The 25,124-nt window shown below is 36.3% G+C and overlaps 1 protein-coding gene across 3 annotated transcripts in view; it reads right to left on the minus strand.

The window, feature by feature from the left end:
* The window catches only part of LOC101899342 (probable serine/threonine-protein kinase DDB_G0282963), a 548,840-nt gene that overhangs the window by 23,141 nt on the left and 500,575 nt on the right, over positions 1–25,124 (minus strand). For all 3 annotated transcript variants that reach the window (XM_059122912.1, XM_059122910.1, XM_059122911.1), the window contains 4 exons: positions 15,320–15,748; positions 10,561–10,832; positions 9,540–10,310; positions 4,078–4,801 (listed from right to left, as the gene is read on the minus strand). In XM_059122912.1, the coding sequence (XP_058978895.1) occupies positions 4,078–4,801; positions 9,540–10,310; positions 10,561–10,832; positions 15,320–15,748 (2,196 nt within the window). The remainder of the gene's footprint in view (positions 1–4,077; positions 4,802–9,539; positions 10,311–10,560; positions 10,833–15,319; positions 15,749–25,124) is intronic.

Below are 25,124 nucleotides of genomic sequence, written 5' to 3' on the forward strand. Positions count from 1 at the left end.
TTATAGTACACAGTTCCAAAACTAACCCCATGCTTCAACAACAGATACCAAGAGAGACCTCAATATCAAATATCGAGATTTCAGCTGTATACATTCATTCAATACCAAATTTAGTAACATTTAGTAATTTTCCAGCAGCTATAGTTCGCATTTCCAAACCCACCTCCCTATCTGAACCATAGACCCCAATAGTGACATCTATATCATCAGCTCTATTCCTTCACACAATACAAAATTAAGTAAAATTTCGTACTTTTCGTACAATTAGAGTACATATTTCCACAAGCACATTTATATCGCAATCTCAGATACCAACAGAGACCTCAATATTAAATTTGAAGATTTCAACATTATCTATTCACTCTATATCCAATTTTGCGCTGCTTAATGTTTTTCGTACAATTATAGTACACATTTGAAAAACCAATTCGATATATCAATCCCAGATACCAACAAAGACCTCAATATCAAATTTGAGCATATCCCTTCACCCTATCCCTTCACCCAATACCAAATTAAGTACTTTTCGAACATAGTACGTATTTTCAAAATAATCTCCATATCTTAACCTCAGATGCCCAGAGAGACGTTAATATTAAATTTCAGGATTTCACCTCTGTTATTTCCCCCGTTGCCAAATATAGTACCATTTACATATTTCAAAAACACATCCGTATCTTAACTCCATATTCCAAGAGAGATACTCCAATACCAAATTTCCAGATTTCAGCCATATCCCTTCACCCAATACTAAATTTAGTACTTTTCGTACAAATATAGGATGCCAAAAGTGATATCCATTATAAATTTAAGGATTTCAGCTCAATTCCTTCACCCAATGCCAAATTGAGTACTATTTAGTATTTTTCATAAGATTATAGTACACATTTCCAAAACCACCTTCAAGTCTCATTTCCAGATACAGACACATAATTTCCATATCAAATTTCGAGATTCCAGCCCTACCCATTCACCGAATACCAAATTTAACACCATTCAGTATTTTTCGTACAAATTTAGGACGAATTTTCTAGCCTCTGCTAAATCCTAAACATGGATACCATTAGTATTCAGTACATTTCGTTCAATTAAGTTACACATTTCCGCAGTCACTTCCATATGTCCAGACTATACATGAACAGCGATCCTAATGCCAAATTTCAGATTTCAAGCACTATCTGTTCACTCAAAGCCAAATTGTACCAAATATAGTACTTCTCGTGTCCGAGTAGTACATATTTCAAAACCACCTATTTATCAAAAACCAACTACCAACATGGACCCGAATATATAATTTCAAAATTTCATCTTCATCCTTTCACACTTAACCAAACTATTCCGAATTTAGTACCATTTAGTACAGTTCCCTCACTAGTACACATTTCCAAAACCACATATCAAACTTACTTTCCAACATTGATTCTTATACAAAATTTTAAGTTTTTAGCTCTATCCGTTCTCAAAATACGAAGTGATACCATTTTAGAAGATTGATATCATTTTAGAACTTTTCGTAACCTTAAAGTTCGAATTCTCAAAAACGCTTTGGTATATCTATCCATCATCACTCATCTTAAATTTTATTTTGGTACTTTTCGTACGCTTTTAGCACGAATTTCCAAAAAACCCAGCTTTATCACTCGCCGCACCAAGACTGACCCTTGTGCAACATTTCAACATTCTAGCTTTGGTCATTTCGTCTGAGCGTTGATTCTTAGTCAGTCAGTGATTTCACTTCTCTTTTATATATACGAGTGAGATGAAAAAACTGCACCCAACTTCAGACTGCTGTCAATTCTAAGCAGCTCGTCCGACAGCTCTTAAAATTATTCCAGTGACATCTCATTATATTGTTTACAAGCGTACAAAAGCATTTTGGTGAGAATTTTGCAGAAAGTTATTCGTGATGGAATTCAAACGTTTCTTTATATTTGGCTGGAAAACCACAAGTGGCTATCGTTAGAGCACTCCAGCATTTAAATGTGAATAAACCTTTTGTGTCTCGTAACATCGCTCGTTACCGTGATACTGGTAGCGTAGACCGACGTCAAGAAAGTGGACGGGAGAAAACAGCAACATTAGCCGAAACCCGCGTCTCAGTGGCCGAAAAACGGCTTGTGAGCTGAACATATCGCAATATTCCATTCGGCAAATATTGAAAAATGAGATCGGGATGAGGCCATTAAACTTCCAAAAAGTACAAGAACTTACACCGCAACCGAAAGAAAATAGACTCAAAAGAGCTAAAGAGTTGTTTCGCTTGGCCGAAAGTGGTGAACTGCCGAGTTTGGTTTTCTCCGATGAGAAAACTTTCGTTGTCCAACAGTTTGTAAACATACAAAATGATTGCGTTTACTTGCTAAAGAGGTCAGCTGAAAATGTGCACCGTTGGTCGGCCACCAGTACTCAAGCGCCGGCCATGGTGATGGTGAGGGCCGTGGGCCCACACCTCAAGCAAACGCTTTGCCGGGAATGGGCCAAAATACCGCAGAGCAACATTCGGGCAGCGTATGACGGTTTCATTGGCCGTTTGAAGGTCATAATTCGTGCCAAAGCTGGCCAATTCGAACAAATTTAAACTTATTCTAAAATTTGATGCTATTTCCCACATTTTAGCTTTTATTCAATAATATTTAAAAAAAATGTAAAAATTATGGCATTTGACTTTGTAGCAGTTTTTTTTATTTCGCCCTGTATATGCAGGGAGAATCATGAGTAGTACATTAGCAGATGATATGATGCAAGTAAATATTGACTCGCAGCCAAACGTGGGGGCTCTCTGGAAGATGGTTAATTCAGTGCTTATGTTCGAAAATCATCGAACAAAGGAAGGTTTTCCACAACAAGGATTTTTCTTGGAAAAATGTTGGGCGCCATAATCAAAACCTCTATGTATTCCAGATTTATTTTAAATTAGTAATGTAAGTTATATATAGTACATACCACAAATGCTTTATTTCAACAGTAATTTCGAATTTCGGGATTCCAGTGTTATCGGTTCACACAAATTCCGATTCAGTACGAATTTCCAAAACATTCTGCATGCCCCAATTCTACACTCCAAATTTTCACAACTACCTCCATACCTCAATCATGCAAACCCATAGAAATCTTATTTGTACCAAAATTCTAATTGGTACCAAATTTAGTGCCATTTAGTACACATAGGTAGACATCCAATCCAATAGAGATCTTATTTCGCAATTTCAGGATTCCAGCCCTTACGGTTCACCAAAATCCAAATTTCACCAAATTTAGTACATTTTACAACATAAATGTACAAATTCTAAAACTACTTCCATATCTCAATTCTATACTCCGACAGCAATCTTATTTCAGGATACCAGCACTATATAGTACTATCTTGTACACATAAGTACAAATTTCCATAACTACCTACATACAATCCAATATAAACCTTATATCCAAATTTCAGGATTCTAACTCTATCGTTTCTCCCAAAATTTAAATTGTACCAAATTTAGTGTCATTTAGTACACATAAGTACGAATTTCCACAATTTCCTTCATATTTAAATCCTACAATACAAATGCTTTCTTATTCCAAAAATTCAGGATTCCAACTCTATCGGTTCTCCCGAAATTTCACTTGTATCAAATTAAGTACCATTTAGTACAAATAAGTATGAATTTCTAAAACTACGTACATTCCACAGCCCTACAATACAATGGCGGTCTTGTTTGAAAATGTCAGCATTCTTGCTCTATTGTTTTGCCCAGTTCTAAATTGAACCACATTTAGTACAATCTAGTACTTTTCGTGCACATAAGGACAAATTTCGAAAACTACCTCCATAACCCAATACCACACTCCAATTCAGGATTCCAGCTTTATCCGTTCCTCAAAATTCAAATTGTACTAAATTTAGTACTGTGTTGTACTTTTCAAATAGATTTTTGAAATTTATCTAATAAAATGCTGTCACTTTCATCAACATTTTGTTTTTAACAAACCTAAACATACTGATCTCCTTTACATTGCCCCCCCAACAAACAATCATCGTAAATATTATCGATATAAAAAATTCCATCAATAACAATTTCCCGTCATACTTACTGTCCAAATCACCACAATTGGAATCATAATCCGTTGTCTCCGGTGAATAGCGATAATTTTGCCTATTCGCGGCATTCATTTGATTGTGATTGATGCCATCGATTTGCTGATCGATTTGTTCGCAGCTGCTGCGACTGGCCGAGTCCAAAAAGAAATCAAAGTCGCGCATTAATGGACTGCCGGTAAAGTGACGCCTCGAGTTGTGCTGGCGCGAATTGCTGTTGCTGGCATGGCGATTGTTCAGCAACGAGAAGTTGTGATGATTTTCTTGTTGTTCGAGCTGCTGTTGCTGCTGGTGATGCTGTTGTTGTTGCTGCTGTTCGTAATGGTGTTGCATTTCATTGTGTCTGGTGGCCTCATTGTCCAGATCCATGTCGTCATCATCTTCATCTTCGTTATAGGGACGATACGTGAATTGGGTGGGTGACTGCAGATGATTGCGAAAACTGGAATGATGATTCAGGGCGTGATGGTTGTTTTGGGTTTGCATTGAGTATTGCTGTTGCTGCTGCTGGTGTAACTGATGCTGCTGGCCCAGTTGAACGGATGGCTGATGGTGTTGGGGCGTTTCAACATCATCGGCATCCTCGTTATCAATATCCTCATCATTGTCACCATCCAATTGTATTTCATCGTCGTCATCATCTCCCTCAATATCTCCGTCACCCTCATCCTCTTCAATGTCACCGCGATTCAGATTGCTGTGGAATTCATATTGTATGTCCTGAGTGTGTGTGTGTGCGCACGCCGCAACAAATATAAAACAAAAGAAATAAAACAGGAAGGAAGAAAGAGAGGAAAAACAACAATGGTTAGAAGTGTTATTCTCATATTTTGTTCCTATAAAGTGTTGGGAAAAAATATGTACTAGTTAGGAAGGAAATTGTAGTGGTGAGAGATATTGTGATTAGTTTCCTTTATTCTTTGCTATATGTACGATATTGGATGCACATACTGTACCAGTGCACAGCTTGGCTAAATTTTAGATTCCAAATCATGGGAATAGCGTCGTTATACTATAATTTGATAATTTAAATTAATTTAATATTTGGTTTTTACCATAGACACAGAATTGCTTAACTAAGGTAATATCGAGTCTCTCTTCTGAAGCTACAACAATTATCTTGAGTCCAAATTAGGCCATCATATAGCCACTTTTATACCCTCCATCATATGCCCTCCATTAAATTTGGTGTCATTTCGTTTGTAAAATCTCGAAATACACATAAGGTATATATATTCTTGATCAGCATAAAATTCTATGTCGATTTAGCGATGTCCGTCCGTCTATCCGTCTGTGGAAATCACTATGGCTTCCGAACGAATAGAAGTAGATTATTATAATTTTACTCAAATGTAGGACTTTTGGTATTACAAATGGGCCATGTAGGTCCACGTTTTGGTATAGCCCCCATATAACATATCTCCCAATATTCGGTATTTTGATGATTTTAGCGACATTATTCACGGGAATTGTTTCAAATTTGGTATTTGAAGTTCGAAATGGATACTACAGCCTAAGACAGAAAATTGTCTGTGCAGGTCCACGTCTTCATATAGCTCCCATAAATGGTACCTCCCTATATTCAGTATTTTGATGATTTTAGCCAATTTATTCACGGGAATTGTTTCAAATTTGGTATTTGAAGTTCATAATGGAAGCTACAGCCTGTGACAGAAAATTGTCTATGCAGGCCCAGGTCTTTGTATAGCTCCGATATAACGGTACCTCCCTATATACTGTATTTTGATGATTTTAGCTACATTATTCACCGTTTATTGCAAGTTTCGAATTTGAATATGGTAATAGCTTTTGCAAACAATGCCTATGTTGGTCCACGTCGTATAGTCCCCAATATAACGGCTATATTCGGAATTTTTACGATTTTAACAGAATTTTTAACGGATTTAATTTTTTGAAAATGTTCAAATTCGTTCCAAATGGTGGAGAGTATTCAAAGTTCGGCCCGGTCGAACTTAATGATTTTTTTTAATGACTAAAAAATTACTTTACAAGTCAAAATATTCCACGAAATTATTTGTCATAAAATTCGACTCTAGGTGCTAGAAGACGTTAAGGGTCTAAATCTTACCTTAACGCCAGGATTAAAGCAGTGCTTTTTTTGTGCAAAAATCGCCAATAAAACATTATTTTGGAAGGATGACGTCAAAGACAAAAATGTTCTTAATATACTATAAGCCAAAAAAAAAATCTCTATTTCCATTGTATGCCAAAATATTTTAGCATCAATAGTCCGAAAAAAAAGACCGACAAAATCCCCTAATATTTTTCATAAATTTTCCCTTGTCCTTTTTTGAGTTAACGCCTAAAAGTAACATAAAATTTCGGTTGACCTGAATCGAACATTTTTGCAAAGAAAAAAACAAACTTCCAAAAACCCCAATTGCCAAGTTTCAGCTGATTTGGTTCGAAATTGTGGCAGAAACTTTCAAAATACCAAAAATCTAGAGGTACCGTTATAAGGATTCTATACCAATTAGTGAACATATAGCAAATATTTTTTGCAAAAAAAAAAAAAAAAACAGACCTACCGAAAACCCCAATTGTCAAGTTTAAGATAATTTGGTTGGAAAGCGTGGCAGAAACCTTTAAAATACCGAAAATCTGGAGGTTACCGTTATATGGGGGCTACACCAATTATTGGGCTGATAGCGAATATTTTTTGCAGAAAGAGAACAGATCTTCCAAAAATTCCAAAAAAGAGAACAGATCTTCCAAAACCTTTAAAATGCCGAAAATCTGGAGGTACCGTTATGTGGGGCTATATTTAAACGTGGACCAATGTAGCCCATTTCAGCCCCAATCAGCTTGCATATAAAATATAGTTTTTGTGTCAAATTTTAAAGCTCTAGATTAAATAATGATGACTCTATCGTGATTTCAACAGACCGGCAGACGGACATTGCTACATCGCATTATAATTTTATTCTGATGAGGAATAGATATAATTTTTGGGATCTTCGACAAATTTAATATGCCCTTCATTGTTTTTTTGTAAAATTTCACTGAACAATAGCCAGGCTGGGTGGTGGAAAATGCCAAGTCGACTCGATAGTACTCGCTTATAGATCAAATTCCAAAATAGTAGTGGGTTCTTCGGACAAAAGTTGTTAAAGCCCTTTTATATTTTTTGCCGTGTAAAAGGGGACCCCTATAGTTTTAGATATATTTCTCAATATTTATTATAGAGTTTTGAATATTGATAGAGATCTTAGAATTACACCTTAAACCATGGGGACTGAAAATGGATCATATCACTCCACTTTTTGCAGTAGTTCCCTTGTAAGGATAGCTCCGATTTAATGTATTTTTAGAAATTATAAAACAGTTTCTTTTGGAACAATGTTGCGAATATTTTTTCGATACACATATAGATTTCTATTGTTCAATAACTTATAGTGAAATTTAATAAAAAAAAAAATGTTTGTCCTTGAAGTCATTTTTCTAAAAAGATGTTTTGAAGAAGATTTTTGCATAAACTCGCATACCCTAGCATTAAGGAAAAGTTTAGATTTTTATTGTATTCTGGAACCACACACACAATATTTGTTTCAAATTTAAATCAATTAAAAAATCGATACCATAGGCTCATTCGTTCTGGTACTCCTCAAAGGCAAAAATTATGAATAATCGAATTTCTGGAAAACAGTGAAACCAGTGTCTGATTTTCTTTATATTTCCAAATAGATGGAATTAAGATGTGTCGGTCCCCTCGATCTGGTGTCTCTCTCACATAGAGTTATATCACAGACTAATGAATATATAGACAAAGGAATGCTCTCATAGTTGAACATCGAAAAAATTCGTATCGGAAAATGTCGTCCCTATCGATTCAGGGGTTTGAGTAAAATTATTGAAGTCACTCAAATCTAAAATGTTAAACATATTAACAGCAGTGAAATATTTGTGAGCAGTGAAATATTTGAAATATAATTACTGTCCCCCTACGTATTGGCATCGAAAAATACTGAAATAAACAATTTTAATTCTTAAGGAGTTAAAAGGTATCAGTCGGTGTTACGGACATATGTATACCCTCAGCCAATGTCTGTTCCGAAGGTATTGACCGATTCTATCTTTCTTCAATTTATATGAGATATGTGATAATATTTTGAAAGGAGTAAATCGATTGAGATATGAAAAATTTAAATAGAATCGGGTGCTTATTTCGCATTTTAAGAGGGATATAATTATTCAAAATTTTGACACGTTGTGGGGAAGGTACCAGAAGCAGTGGATCGATATTCACCATTTTCACACCAGATCTTGTATTAGTATAAATATTAGGATGTTTAAAATTTGAAATTTGTTTTTGAAAATCGGCCTCTTATTTAACATTTTATGAGAGTTCCTCCTTGATCCTTCCCCTTTCTATGAATTAAAATATTTTCTTTGAAAATTTTGACCTTTTGTGGAGGAAGTACCAGAAGGAGTGAACCGAAGTTGCCCATTTCCAAACTCGATCTAAGTTTGATAATAATACTGCGATGTACTAAGCCTGTATCAAATCGGATACTCCCTTCGAGAATTATTGTGAGCACCAGCCACACGGACCGACAGATCGACTACAAATTTCCTGAAAAGGATTCGGCTTAAGGGACCTAGGGTCTGAAACCGTTATTTCAATGAGGCACGTGTCGTCTGTATCAAATGATAAATACCCTCTGTAGCCATATGGCTGAAGGTACAAAAATGCAAAGGGGGATTACAGAAAATATTGTGCTATATAACAAAAAATTGATCTTGCGAAAATCGCGAGGTCTTCATAGTGTAGCTGAAGGGCAGCCTTTAAGAAAAGATGAATACTCCCAAAAATAGTGGCTCCCAGCAGTTGTGGGGGAAGAACGGTTGAAATTTCCTTTAGGAAGCCAATATGACGGAAAATATCACTGTTTAAAAAAATGGCGCCCAATGTGGCTCTACAAAAATTTTAAATTACTAAAAATCAAGAGATCTTATTAATGTGGCAAATCAACTTTAAAAGTCGTTGTTCAAATTTAATTGAAATAAATTTAGGATACTTTTGCTCGAACTATATCGCCCAACGTAGTTATCCAAAAATGCAATAACTTTTTTTAAGGTTTCTAAAAGATTAAGATACACACACCTTCTTTAAAAATCAATCTTTAAATGTCATTCATAATAATAAGGAACAATTCTGTCAGAACTGTGTATATATTTTGGCAAAATTGAATTCTCGGATTCCTGATAACACTCTTAAGTGTAAGTTTTCCCAGCATCCACATTTTCCAATTTATCTGTAGAGTCTCCATCACCACTACAACTACACTTCTTGTAATTATGTATATTTTTTCTATTGTAAGGCAAAAACAAAAAAAAAAAAAAGAAAAATTTATAATTCCATTTCTTTGTTCTTTCTCCATCGAGATGGAGGACGAATATTAAAAAAATAAGAATAAAACAACAGCAACAAACTTACAATGCTATCAACGTCACTGCTATTCTCAATGATGGGCTTGTCATCGCTGGAGGGACACTTGAAAAACTCTTCGAGCACTTTGCGTGTTTCTGAGAACTCGTAGAGGTAATCAAAGGTTGATGACTTGGTCGGTATAGTCAGGGGATTACTGCTGACAAGATTCGATGGCAGCAGTGTGGACGAGGTTGTTGGTGCTGGTGCTGCTGTCGATACATTGACACCACTTGCCGATGTTGAGGAGGAGGCAGCAACGGCTGCGGCGGCAATATTGTTTAGCGATGTCATTGTTGTTGCCGACGTGTTGGGTGGCGTCGAGGGGGTGCTACATTTGGAGCTAACGGTCATTGATGTTGTGGCAGTTGGGGCTGCTGTTGCTGTTGTAGTGACTGATGCCGATATCGATGCACCCGCCGTCTCCATCTCCCGATTGGAGGTGGAAAGCAGTGGCGGCGATGGTGATGTTGTGGCACGACTGTCGCATATAGACGCGATGCCATTGCCATTTCCAGTTGGCATGCCCGGGCCGGCTGGATGGATAATAGCCTCTGGCGTTGTCAGGTCAGAGATTGTGCCAATTTCCGATACATCATTGCTGGTATCTTCGGCATTGTTGTCTCTAGTTGGAGACTGTTGTTGTGAATTCAATTGTTGTTGTTGATGGTGTTGCTGTTGTTGTTGTTGCTGCAGCTGCTGCTGTTGTTGTTGACTTTTGCCATTGTAATTTAGCAGCATAATCGGTGGTGTTGTCTCACGTTGTGGCGAGATAATACGCTGTGTTTTGAGGATTGTATATTTCCGAATAGGATAGCGATGCAAAAAGAGAACGCATCGAAAATGGAAAGAGAAAAACGAAAATAATATTTATTTTTAATCTTATGTCAGTGTCATCGAACAATAAACAAAATATTGATTTCATTTCATTCTCTTTTTTTTTGTGGCTGTCTATTTTAAGCTCTGCTCTTAACAGCTGTCTTTCATTCAATTCAAAAGGATATTCGTATTGCGGGTGTGCGTTTCTTACCTGTGGAAACCCTGGTCTGGCTGTATAATGTTGTTTTGGAGAATTATTTGACATATTGGCCGCTGCACCTACAGCTACAACGGTTGTGGATGTAGTGGTGTTATTGCTGCTGGAAATGCCATCCCTCTGATGATTGGCTTTATTTGTGGCATTCCCTTGGATTTTGTTGCCGCTGCTATTTGTCCGATGCTGTTGATGCTGCTGCTGATGATGGTCTTCGTCGTTGCTATTGTTGCCCATTTGTCCAATGCGTCGAGGTGAACCTTCATATTCTGCAAATAAAAACAAGGACGAGACATGTAGAGGTGTAGATGTGTAGGTAAGTGGATGTGTTGTAATGTCAATAAATTGATATGCCAATCGATAATCAGAATTAATTAAAAGTGTTGTTAAGGGACGTTTTGGTGACAATAAGTGCTTGGGGATTTGGTTTATTTAAATATTTATAGGAATGCGGGCATGTCGCCCAAGGCCATATGTGGAGATAGTTGATGTCACCTACTTATTTTTAGTGTCAAGCTAGATAAAAGTATATCTATTGAAATATTTCTGACAAATAACACTCTGTGACAAAATTACGGGGAAAATCCTGCAGTTTATAAAAGAGAGCTAAAAAGAGAAAACGCGCGTATGGGCGTTTTCAACATTTACATTGAAAAATAATAAAAACACTTTTGGTACTGAAAATGTGCTATATAAGTCCACGTCTAGGTATAGCCTCCATATCACTGGATATTCGGTATTTTGAAGATTTTAGCGAAATCGTTCACAGGATTTTTTCAAATTTCTAATGGTAGTTCGCAATGGTTACTGCAACCTGTGACAGAAAATTAGGTATGCAGGGTCACGTCTTTGAATAGCCCTCATGTAACGGTACCTCCTTATCTTCTGTATTTTTACGATTTTAGCGGTATTATTCATCGGATTACTTTCAAATTTCGTATTTGAAGTTCCTAATAGGTACTGCAGTCTGTGGCAGAAAATTGTATATGCAGGTCCGTGTCTTCGTATAGCCCCCATACATCGGTACCTTCCTATATTTGGTATTTTAATGATTTTTGACCATATTATTTATCAGAACTGTTTAAAATTTCGTGTTTGCCTGTGACAGAAAATTGCCTATGCAGGTCCATGTCTTCGTATAGATCCCAGAATAACCGTAACTTAACATTTATTTATTTCTTTGAAAATTTTCAAATCTGTTCCGAACGGTGGATGGTGTGCAAAATTCGTCCAGGCCGAACTTACTGCTTTATAACATGTTGTAAATATAGTTATGAACTCCCCTTAAAGGGACTCGTAGCAAGTCAAAATATTCTACAATTATTTTTCAAAAAATTCTACTGTAGGTCTTAAAAGACATCAAAAGTCTAAGTTTTACTTAAAGAGCAGGAATTCATATACAGGACGAGATAAAAAAACCGCAACAAAGTCAAACACCTTAATTTTTACATTTTTTTAAATGTTATTAAATGAAAGCAAAAAATGTCGGAAATACCATCAAATTTTAGAATAAGTTTAGATTTGTTTCAATTGGTCACCTTTGGCACGAATTAAGGCCAATGGAACCATCACACGCTGCCCGAATGTTGCTCTGCGGTATTTTTTCCCATTCCCGGCGAAGCGCTTGCTTGAGGTGACCGACACTTTGGTATTTTTTAGTGCGAACTTTGCTTTCCAAAATACTCCAGATACAAAAGTCCAACGGATTGGTATCCGGAGATCCGGATCCGGTGCTGAGTCCTGCTGGAATGTCCAAGGTCTGCAGCCAAATGTTGCGTACACCCTCCAGAATATTTTCGCAATGATATTCGGCATTTATTCTGATGCCACGGTCGATTAATACGAGGGGAGAGCGACCATTGGCTGTTATGGCGGCCCACACAATCACCATGGCCGGCGCTTGAGTTCTGGTGGCCAACCGAAGGTGTGACCTGTTTGGCAAGTAAACACGATAATTTTATTTGGACAACGAATGTTTTCTCATCGGAGAAGACCAAATTCGGCAGTTCACCACTTTCGGCCACGCGAAGCAACTCTTTAGCTTTTTTGAATCTATTTTCTTTTTGTTGCGGTGTAAGTTCTTGAACTTTTTGGAATTTCAACGGCTTTACCCCGAGCTAATTTGCCAATATTTGCCGAACGGAATATTGCGATATGTTCAGCCATTTTTCGCCACTACGACGCGGGTCAAGTCGCTTCTTTACTTTTCGAACCATTTCTGCTGATGTTGCTGTTTTCTTCCGTCCACTTCCTTAACGTCTGGCTACGCTACCAGTATCACGGTAACGAACGATGGTCCGAGACACAAACGATTAATTCACATTTAAATGCTGGAGTGCACTAGCGGTAGCCACTTGTGGTTTTCCAGCTAAATATAAAAAATCACACTATCACGCTTGAATTCCACCACGAATAACTTTTTTTCTGGAAAATTCACACCAAAATCACTGGAATAATTGTAACAGTTGTCGGACGAGTGTCTTAGAATTGACAGCAGTCTGAAGTTGGTTGCAGTTTTTTCATCTCACCCTGGAAATGTTGGAAATTGTGACCCTTTGAGGGTGAGGTACCAGGAAGGGTTGTCAGATGTATATCATCTTCACAACAGATATTTCGTTAGCAAAAATATTTGGAAGTGTGAAGAGAGGTAGATGCTTATTCCGCTTTCTTTGAGTGTATTGTTTATCAAAAATGTTGAACCCTATGTGGGCGAGGTACCAGTATGGTCCAATCTGTAGCATTTTTATAACATATCTTGTGTTGATGGAAATCTGTATATACAGATGTATCAAGTCCGAATGGAATCGAATGTTAATTTCGCGTTTTATGGGCTTCATGAATATTCAAAATTTTGAACCTTTTTTGGGGAAGTACTAGAAGGAGTGGACCGATATATCCCAATTTCACACCAAACCTTGCCTTAATTAAATTATTGTAATGTATGTAATTTAAAAAAGAAAACCGGATGTTTTTTTTCGGATTTTATGATTGTTTTGTTATTCAAATCTTTGATCCTTTGCGGGGGAGGTACAAGAGGGAATGTTCTGATCTCTGTAGTGGATCTTGTGTCGATAGAAATATTTAGATTTACCAAGTCTGTATGAAATCGGATGTTAATTTCGTGTTTAATGACCTTTATGCCTATTCAAAATGTTTGCCCTTTGTGAGGGATGTACAGAAGCAGTGATATCCATCTTCATACCAGACTTTGGGTTGATAAAAATATTGTGATGTATGTAATTTGAAGACAATCGGACTCTTACATCATATTTTATGAGAGTTATAATTATTCAAAATTTTGACCCTTTGGAGGGAGGAGGGTGTGAAGTTGCTGCCTTTGAGAGTTATTGTGCGCTTCAGCCAAAGAGACAGACGGACGGACACCCCTGTACCGACTCCAAATGCTCTGAAACGGATTCGGTACAAAGAGACCTAGGTCTAAAATCGTTATTTCGATGAGGCATGTATAAAATGAAATATACTCTCTGTAGCCATATGACTGAGGTTATAAAAACGCATTTTATGAGTTATGCCACTCTTTGAATTAATAAGCGATATGTGCTACCTTTAGGTTCCCAATTTGTATACCCTCCACCATACATAGTATGGAGGGTATATTAAGTTCGTCATTCCGTTTGTAAGTCATCGAAATAATAATCTTAGACCCAACAAAGTATATATATATTCTTGATTAGCGTAAAATTCTAAGACGATTTAGCCCTGTCCGTCAAAACGAATTAATATAGGAAGCTAACATTTTGCACAGATCTGTCTTTTGTTTGCAGGCAGGTCAAGTTCGAAGGCGTGCTATATCGGTCCACGATACCGTATAGCCCCCCTATATCGGTACCCCCGATATTCGGTATTTTGATGATTTTAGGCACATTTTTTAATCGAATTGTTTGAAATTCTACACAAGGAGTTCCTTGTGAGTATTTTATCCCTTAGAAAAGAATTATCTATATTGGTCCACGATATCGTATAGCTCTCATATAACGGTATCCCCAGACAATTGGTATTTTTATGATTTTAACCACATTTGTCAATGGAATTGTCTGAAATTGCTCACAAGGAGTTCGGCGTGAGTACTTTATTCCCTGAAATAGAATTGTCTATATAGGACCACAAAATCGAATATCCCCAATATATCGGCACCTTCCGATATTCGGCATTTTAAAGATTTTACCAGAAATATAAATGGAATTTAATTTTTTCAAATTTTTCTAATTCGTCCCAAATGGTGGAGGGTATTCAAAGTTCGGCCCAGCCGAACTTATTGCTTTTTTACTTGTTTTTATTCAAATTGGTTGAACAATAGATTTATCGCATTTATCCAACATATCAATTTTACATTTTAAACGAAGACACACCATTTGCAACATAACACCCACTTGATGTAATTTAGCCCCCCATACCCTCACTTTTGGCATTTGCCCCATCCCCGATATCAATCGCATTAGAGTAAACACTTTGTCATCTCTTTATGGTATATTAGTCACAATATTGAGAAACCTGAAACATGCAATGTGAACTATTTGCATACTTTCTTGCATAAACATGCTTTCACTCGAATGACAGGATGACAAATCTCAAGGTAAACGAACGATACTCAAAGATGGACACATGCAATGCTAATGGGTTTGGAATTTGAGAATGGATGGATGAATGAATGAATTTCTAAATACAAATTGCAGTTTTGAAAATGGAAGGTGGATGCAGGAGGTTTTAGCAGTAGTAGTATTTGTTGAAAACTTACCGATAATGCCATGACGTGATTCTACACTAATTCCATGATTTTTCTCTGAATATTTCTTGTGATCCTTGAAGGAGTTGGACGATGACGACAATTCTAGGTCGCTGTTGTTGACAACAACAACGGATGTTGGAACATGATGCGGTTGTGAGTGTGACTGATGTTTGTCGTCTTTGGCATCGGTTGTCGTCATCGCTAAGTGGGACTTCTTGGGCACAACAACACTGTTCAATAGACGTGTGGACGACGATGATGACACCGATGTAATGCCGCCGCCAACTACGCCACCAGTTGTGTTGGTGGTCGTGTTGATGGCCATCATTTGGTTGCTGGACGGCGCATCATGATGATGTTGGGTTTTCACCTCACCGGCGTATAATGAATTGCGATTCTGGTTGATTTGGGATGATGAATCGGTTGTTACACGTAAATCTAAAATGACACATACCCAAAACGAATGGAGAAACAGAGAGAGGGAGAACAAAGAAAATACATGAATGAATGGGTGGTAAATACAAAATACAAATATGTGAATGAAAGGGGGGATAGGGGGGGGTAAACAATTAGTTTTACAAATGTATCTTTAACTACCAAATGTTTGTTTAAATGCTACATAAAAACGCTTTCATGAGTATTAACAAGCTACATCATAAATGAATGAACTGGAGTCTGGTCAATTCATCATTGTCATAATCACCTCACCTCCCAAATCAGGGTGAAATGGGTTATGGTGACATGGTTGAGTTCCAGAGTAGAAAAAAATAATATATTAACTGATTGTTTTTTTTTGTTTTTGTAAATCAACTAACCCCATTGGGGGATGTTTGGGAGGCAATCATGTGGAAATCGTTTTGTGTTCAACATGACCTTCCTTACCTTATGGAAACCTACGTTGAATTCTTTACATTTCTTAACAATTTATGGAGAATATTGCATTTTATATGTATGTATACATTGAAATTTTCAGAGAGATGTGTTTTGCTATGGAGGGGGCCGTGTGGCAAGTTGGGGAATGTATTGAGATAAGAGATATTCACAATTAACTGAATCAGTGTTTATTTACAATTCTGCAATACGTTGTAGAAATCAATTTATATACAAATATTGGTCCTACATAAGCTCAAACCAAATTTAATTGTACCCTACAACACTATGGGAGAATTTTAACACCATGAAATATTTGTCGAGAACATAGGGAACTATATATGGATCTTCCTACCTGGCCGAGTTGAGTCGATCTAGAAATTGAAAATGGAGGTGGGCCCTATTGTTTTTTGGAGTTGATCGCAAAATATTTAGTTGAAATAGACCAAAAACCAAAAAAATTCTCGATTTTGCAGTTGCTCTACAGGCCACAATTATAGACAAACCGACACGGAATTTTGCACGGAATTAGAGTTTAGGACTAGGCAGAAGCTACTAATTTGGATGGTCATCCAATAATATTTAGCTGGTGAAATATACCATAACTTTTATGTAATAAATACGAAAGTTTCCATTAAACCGAATTTTGACAATTCTCACCAATTCAGAATGGCAGAAAAGAATAAAATCTAAGAAAATAGCATAAAAAGATGCTAAACCAATAAAGAAAGCTCAAAAGTCGGGCGGGGCCGACTATATGATACCCTACACCACTATGCATGTATAGTAGAGCTCTCGTAAAAGAAAGATATATATTGGGCTTTTTTGAGCTCTATGAGATATCTGGTACAAAATATGATTATGGTAGTGTGCATATTCTGAAAGTTGGAGATTTAAACACCAAATCTGAAGCGATTTTCACCAAATTTTAAGTGTTAACTTCTTGGATGAATTTGCTTGGAAGTCCAATATTCACTGACTTTGGACTAAAATTAGCCATTTGGTGCACAAGAAACCTAAAATAGGAGGAAGATATATTATAGCTATATCCAAATCTGAACCGATCTTGATAAAATTTGAATCATGTTTTGCTGGGCTGAATCTATTATCTGGTACTAAATATCATTTTTGTGGGGTGTATTTTACGAATGTGAGGGACTTAAACACAAAATCGGATGAAACATATATATGGGAGCTATAGCTATATCTAAACTGATTTTCACCAAATTTGAAGCACATTCTTGTAGGCTGAATTCGGTCGGATGTAGCAAAATTCACACCATTTATACTGATATTAGCCATTTGGTGCACAAGAAACCTAAAATGGAATGAAGATATATATGGGAGCTATATCTAAATTTGGACAGATTTTCACAAATTTCAATAGGGTTCGTCCTTGAGCCAAATAAATATTATCTAGAAAATTTCACCTCAATCGAATAATAAATGGAACCTGCATTTTGTTTACAAAAATAACGGGACAGACGGATGGACATGCATAAATCGACTCAAAATGTGATTCTAAGTTGATTACCAAAAGGAACTCTATCTCTATCTCGTTTCCTTCTCCATGTTACAAACAAATGCACAAAGACATACCCTTACCACTATGTGGTGTAGGGTATAAAAAATGTGTATATTTTTCGGTAATATTTGTGATATTTTTTATGCCCTCCGTCATATGGCTAGATAGGGTATATATCATTTGATACGGTCAAAACTTGCCTAGTCGAAATAACGGTTTTAGACCCTAGATCTCTTTGGGACAAATCTGTTTAAGGAGTCGGTCTAGCTATGTCCGTCCGTCCGTCTATCTGTCTGGCTGGTTGGTGCTCACGATAATTCTCGAAGAAAGTATCCGATTTGGTCCAAACATGATACATCATAATATTTTTGTGAAACTTAGATCGAGTTCGGAGATGGACAATATCAGTTCATTCCTTTTGGTGCAACTCCCACAAAAGGTCGAAATTTTCAAAAAATACATTTCCTGCACAGAAAGAAGATTGATAATCCGATTTTGTTTTAACTTTGCAAATCTTTATACTTGCGTCAGTGCTCGGTCTGGTGAGAAAATTTACAATATCGGTCCACTCCATCAAGTAACTCCCTCACAAAGGGTCAATATTTTGAATAATTAAAACTCTTCTAAAATGTTATGTAAGAGACCAATTGCCTTCAAATTTTACACGTCCCAATATAAAAGATGGAACATATCGGTCCACTCCCTGACAAAATGTCGAAATTTTGAATATCCATGAAACTCAAAAAACGCGAAATTAACATCCGATTCCATATACCATTGGTTCATTTGAATTCGACAGGATCTGTTATAAAGACGGTGGAGATCGGACCATTCCTTCTGGTACCTCTCGCATAAAGGGTCAAAATTTCAAATAACCAAAACGTTTATAAAACCCGGAATAAGCATCAGGTTCTCTTTATATTTCACACAACCCATTATTTCTACTAACACAAGATCTGCTGTGGAGATGAGATATATCGGTTCACTTCTTCTGGTACCTCCCCCAAAAAGTGTTAAAATATTGAATATCGATGAAGTTCATAAAACTCGAAATTACCATCCGATTTCATTCAAACTTGGTACATCCATCTACACAAGATCTGATATAAAGATGATAGAGATCGGACCATTTCTTCTGGAACATCCCCCACATAGGGTTCAAGAATTTGAAAAACAAAATAAATAAGCATCCAACTCTCTTAAAATTTCACACACAAACATTTTTGCTAACACAAGTTCTGTTGTGAAGATGATATATATCTGCGAACCCCTTCTGGTCCTCACCTACAAACGGTCATAATTTTCAATACTTTTTTCTTTTTCTTAACTTGCGAAACAAGTCTGAGCTTATTTACAACTTTCTTTACTTAAAAATAATTCCTTAATCAGACACCTAAGATAAATATGGAATTTATGATATCGCATAAAATTGGATAAAAAGTGTTCGAATTTCTTGTAATTTTGCCCATACCAATATTTTTATCTGTATTAGATGAAGTATGAAAATGAAAAATGGAGGATTACAATAGTTCCATCTACTTGTCCTTGTAGTTTTATAAACAAAGTACAGGACGCATTTAATGTTGAATTGAGATGAATTTTTGCACATTTCCTTTGGACAAATGCTTTTGGTAGAAATCCGACTGAATTTAGATATGGCTTCCAAATACAGCTTCGCCCCATTTCACGTTTATTGTGCACGAAATGCGTAATGTAGGTGCCCGGACATAACCCCCATTGCAATTATGGGTATTATGCCCGGTTTTTTCGCCATAATCCCCATGGGAAGTATGACCGTTTGGTGTTGGACTTATATCCAAAAAATTTTAGGTGTTTTGGAGCTATGTTGGGGTTGGTATTTTTGTATCGGAACTTTTTGAAAAAATCAAAAAAAGTCGAAAAATGGTCCTATTATGAGGTATTAAGATCATCATACTACATTACAGCCTACTCTCAATTGAGATTAAGGTGGAGTTCTCATATATCATATTCAGCCGATTTCATATTTTGGCGTTAGGAGCAACTATATTTTCCCCTACTTTTCCCTAAAATTTTTGTTTTTTTATAACAAAAAATATGTAAGAAACTGCCAGAAAAACGAGAGAGAAACAGAAATATCGTTTTGAGAAGAAATTGGCTGTTTGTTAGAGAATGTTACAAAACGCCGAGATTGTACGTTTATAATGGGGATTTTTTGTTGTTTTACAAAAAGTTGAATATAGGGATCTTATTGAGGATGTCGCAATACAATTCATAATGAGCTGAAATAATATATTCAAAAAAATAATGACTATGTAAACACCTTCATATCATTAAACAAGCCGCCGTTATGCCAATTATGAATAGCGAAAGAAAAGTATAATTATTTTTCATAATTTGTTTCTGTATTGCATTTATACAGACCCCAATTTGTATTAAAAGTTATCCTAACATTTGTGTATTGCACGGTAAAAAGGAGATCCACTCACGTATTCAAACAGGGCATATGTACACATTGTTGGCATTTTTATTTGTACCTATTATAAACAGATAACTATAAAACATTGGACAGGGACAAAAGGCGTAGCGGGGGTGACAGCACACATTGTACACGACCATATGTTGCGAGCAGACAGAAATTTTATAGAGAATCACTTAACAACATGTTGTCATTGTCGTCGTTGGCAATGCCATTGCTTTTGTTCTTTACCAAGGAAAATCAGTTATTTTCCTATGTTCCGCCGTTGCGGCTCAAACATCTGATAAATACAGACACACCACCAACGGCCAAGGGAATGGCCAAAACGATTGAACGAACATATTGTCCAAAGATTTTTCAATTAATTTCATTCAATTAACCAGTCAGCCATACTTAGTTGCCGCCGACCTACCTCCCTTTGGGCATTGTTTGGTTCATTTTTTTAATTTGGTTGGATTACTCATTTGGTGTAATGGTTTTATTCTTCGGCAGGCTTTAAAGGGATGGGAAATACAATTCTTAGTTTTGGCGAAAAATTTAATACTTTTGAAATGAGAGATTGAAATTGATTCGGAAACCATTGGCCTACGATTGATTGTCACAATAAGCTGTCAGATATATAAAAGAGTAGTGAAATAAATGACTGATCTTGAATCAACGCCCAGACGAAATGGCTGAAGCTAGAATCTTGAGAATCTTGCACGAAGGTCAGTCTTGGTCAGTAGGCGTGTGATAAAGCTGGGTTTGGAAATTCGTATTAAACTATGTACTATGTGTGCGAATTGTACTAACCAGTACCAAATTTGGAACAGTTTGGTATAGGGTGGACGGATGAAGCTGGCATTTGAAATTTTTGTATTGGGGTCCCTGTTTATGGTTGTTTGTATAAAGAGGTTGCTTTGTATAGGGTGAGATGAAAAAACTGCAACCAAATTTAGACTGCTGTAATTTCTAAGCCACTCGTCCGACGTCTGTTTAAATTATTTTAGCGACAGCTCATTATATTGTCTACAAGCGTACAAAAGCATTTTGGTGAGAACTCCGCAGAAAAAAAATTATTCGTGATGGAATCCAAGCGTGATATTGTGATTTCTTTATATGGCTGGAAAACCACAAGTGACTATCGTTAGACCACTCCAGCATTTAAACAGAAACATCAGCAAAAATGGTTCGAAAAGAAACGAAGCGACTTGATTGAATCCTGCCATATCGCAATATTCCATTCGGCAAATATTGAAAAATTAGCTCGGGGTAAATCCATTGAAATTCCAAAAAGTGCAATAATTTATACCGCAACAGAGCTAACGAGTTGCTTTGAGTTGCTTGTCCGAAAGTGGTGAACAGCCGAATTTGGATGAGAAAACATTCGTTGTCCAAAAGTTTGTAAACAAACAAAATGATCGTGTTTACTTGCCAAAGAGGTCAACTGAAAATGTGCACCTTCGGTTGGCCACCAGAAGTTAAGCGCCGGGCGCGGTGATGATGTGTGCCGCCATAACAGGCGATAGTCGCTCTCCGCTCGTATTAATCGACCGTAGCGTCAGAATAAATGACAAATATTATCGCGAACATATTTTGGAGGGTGTATTAAAGCCTTGGGCACACAAACTTTTGGCCGCAGACATTGGATATCCCAACAGGACTCAGCACCATCGCACTCAGCACGCGCCACCAAAGAATGGTTACAAAATGAGGTATCTCGCTTCATTTCCAGCGCACAATGGCCACCAAGCCGGATACCAATTCGTTGGATTATTGTGTCTGGAGTATTTTGAAAAGCAAGGTTGGCACTAAAAAATATCAAAGTGTCGATCACCTGAAGCAAACGCTTCGTCGGGAATGGGCCAAAATACCGCAGAGCAACATTCAGGCTGCGTGTGACGTTCTCATTGGCCGTTTGAAGGTTATAATTCGTGCCAAAGGTGACCAATTCGAACAAATCTAAACTTATTCTAAAATTTGATGCTATTTCCGACATTTTTTTGCTTTCATTCAATAAAATTTAGAAAAAAAAGGTAAAAATTGTTGCAGTTTTTTTGTATATAACCCTGAGTACTACAAATGTAAAAAGTGCTAAATATTACTATATTTCGTACAATTCGGTATTGGGTGAACAGATAGTGCTTGAAATCTGAAATTCGGTATTAGGGTTGATGTTCATGTGCAGCCTGGACATATGGAGATGAAATGTGTACAATAATTGTACGAAAAGTACTATATGGAACTATATTTGGTATTGAGAGAAGAGATAGAGATACAATTCAACGTTGATGTGTAGCTTGAACATATGGAGGTGGTTCCTGAAATATCTACTATAATTGTATGAAAAGTACCAAATTGTACTATATTTGGTATAAGGTGAAGGGATAGAGATAAAATTCTGAAAAATGATAATTAGATTACTGATGGTATTTTTGTTTGAGATTTGGCGGTGGTTTAAAAATGCGCTCTATATTTGTACGAAATGTACTAAATGTTACTAAATTTGGTATTGGTTGAAACGACATGGCTGGAATCCCTAAATTTAATATATTGAGGTCTCTGTTGGTATTTAGAATCAAGATATGGAGGTGGTTTTGGAAATGTTATTATAGTAAATTGTATGAAAAGTACTAAATAGTACTAAATTTGGTATGGGATGTAAGACTAGAGCTGAAATCCTCATATTTGATATAGAGGATTTCACTGTTGGTGTATATTATTAATATATGGATGTGGTTTCGGAAATGTGCACTGTAATTGCACGAAAAGTACTAATAGAGATTTGATATTTAAATTACTGATCGTATCTTTGTTTGAGATTTGATGGTAGTTTGGAAATGCGTCTTATATTTATACGAAAAGTTCTAAATGGCACTAATTTTCGATCATTGTTGCTGTCTAGGATGGAAAGATGTAGAATTCTTTGGATATGCGTATTAAATGTTACAAAATTTTGTATTGGGTGAAGGGATCGAACTGAAATTTTGAAAGTCACTGTTAGTTTCTAGTCTTTAAATATGGAGACGTTGGAATGATTTTGGACATAAAAATTGGATGCGGGTCTATTGTACAATGGTCCTACTAATATACGCGGTAAAATTCTGAATTATAGTTTTTGAAGACGTTTTGGTGAAAAGGTAAATATTTTCCTATTATTCTCTCCGAAAAAGGAAAAACTTGAGTAATAGTAAAAAATCTTGAAACATAAAACATAAAACAAGAACTAAAAAAGAAGACACATGTATCGACGTTTTGAAAGTGTACATCGCAAAAGTAATATAAATATAGGGGTAAGTTCCCTCTCTCTCCAACTCTATTCTATCGGATTAAGATTCCTTGAAAGCCGTATATTTTACGTATACAGTGTATTTGGCAGTACTGCAGATAAAAATACGTGGGATAGTTCGGTCGCAAATTTTAACCCTGAAGAGAGTTAACAAAGGGGTCTGTTTGGTTCTTTTTTCAAAATATGGTTAAAAATTCCATTTAAAAGGGGTAGCAAGAATTCAAAATAATTTACAAAACTATTTGTCATAAAATTCTACGAAGATGTCAAGAGTCTAAATATCTCTTAAACGCCAGTAATTAATATATTAACAAAACATATTGGGGTTAAATCCGTATTTTGCGTGAGTTTGTGCCAAAATCTGCGAGAAATCCTAATTTTAGAAGGATGACGAAACATTCTATATTCTTTTTTAACTAAAGAAAATAAATCCCTATGACCTTTGCAGTCCAAAAATTTTCTAAAAAAATAAGTTAAAAAGCAGTAAGTTCGGTCGGGCCGAACCACCTCCAACATATGGAACGAATTTGGAAATTTTCAAAAAATGAAATCCGTTAAAAATTCTGTTAAAATTTTAAAAATACCGTATATAGCCGTTAAATTGGGGTCTATACGACGTGGACCAATATAGGCATTGTTTGTCATAAGCCATCACAATATTCAAATTCGAAAACGAAATAAACGGTGAATAATGTAGCTAAAATTTTCTGTCACAGGCTATAGCATCCATTACGAACGTCAAATACAAAATCTCAAACAATTTCGGTAAGTATTGTACCAAAACTCGTCAAAATGCCGAATATAGGGAGGTACTGATATATGGGGCCTATACACACAAGACCTGGACCTGCATAGACAATTTTCGGTCACAGACTGTTGTTCCCATTACGAACTCTAAATACGTACTTTGAAACAATTCCGGTGAGTAATGACGCTAAAATCATCAAAATACCGAATATTGGGAGGTATATGGGGGCTATACGAAGACGTGGACTTGCACATACATTTTTCTGTCTTAGGCTGTAGTATCCATTTCGAACTTCAAATACCAAATTTGAAATACCGTTATATGGGGGCTATATGAAAACGTGGACCTATATGGCCAATTTACGAACTTGACCTGCCTACTGGAAAAATAAACACGTGTGCAAAATTTTAGCCTTCTATCTCAATTCTTTCGAAAGATAGCGTGATTACAACAGACAGACAGATGGGCATGGCTAAATCGCTTTAGAATTTTACGCTAATCAAGAATATATGTTGGGTCTGACAAGAGTATTTCGAGGACTTACAAACGGACTGACAAAGCTAATATACCCTCCATAGTATGGTGGAGGGTATTAAAAAACCGAGAATATTTCCCAATTTTTTGATCAATTTTTCAGTGGACTCATCGTTTTGAGGCCTGAAAGTAATATGAACTTACGTTTTAGGAGGAAAGTGTAAAAAGGAGAAATATTCTACACAAAATTTTACCAGAGATCTCAGAATAAACTATATATCTAGGTACAATGGTTCTTATGAAAATTAGATTCGAAATGTTTGTATTACAAGTGAAAATTATGTTTTTGGTTTTTTGTACTGTCAATTTAATACGTATCCAATCCGAGTCAAAATCTTCCTTTATACATCATTTTTGGAGAAATCGTCAAACTAACAATTATTCTGGATCAAATTTCAACATGAGTCTCTG

Source organism: Musca domestica, unplaced genomic scaffold, assembly GCF_030504385.1.
Source record: "Musca domestica strain aabys unplaced genomic scaffold, Musca_domestica.polishedcontigs.V.1.1 22, whole genome shotgun sequence".
NCBI lineage: Eukaryota > Metazoa > Arthropoda > Insecta > Diptera > Muscidae > Musca > Musca domestica.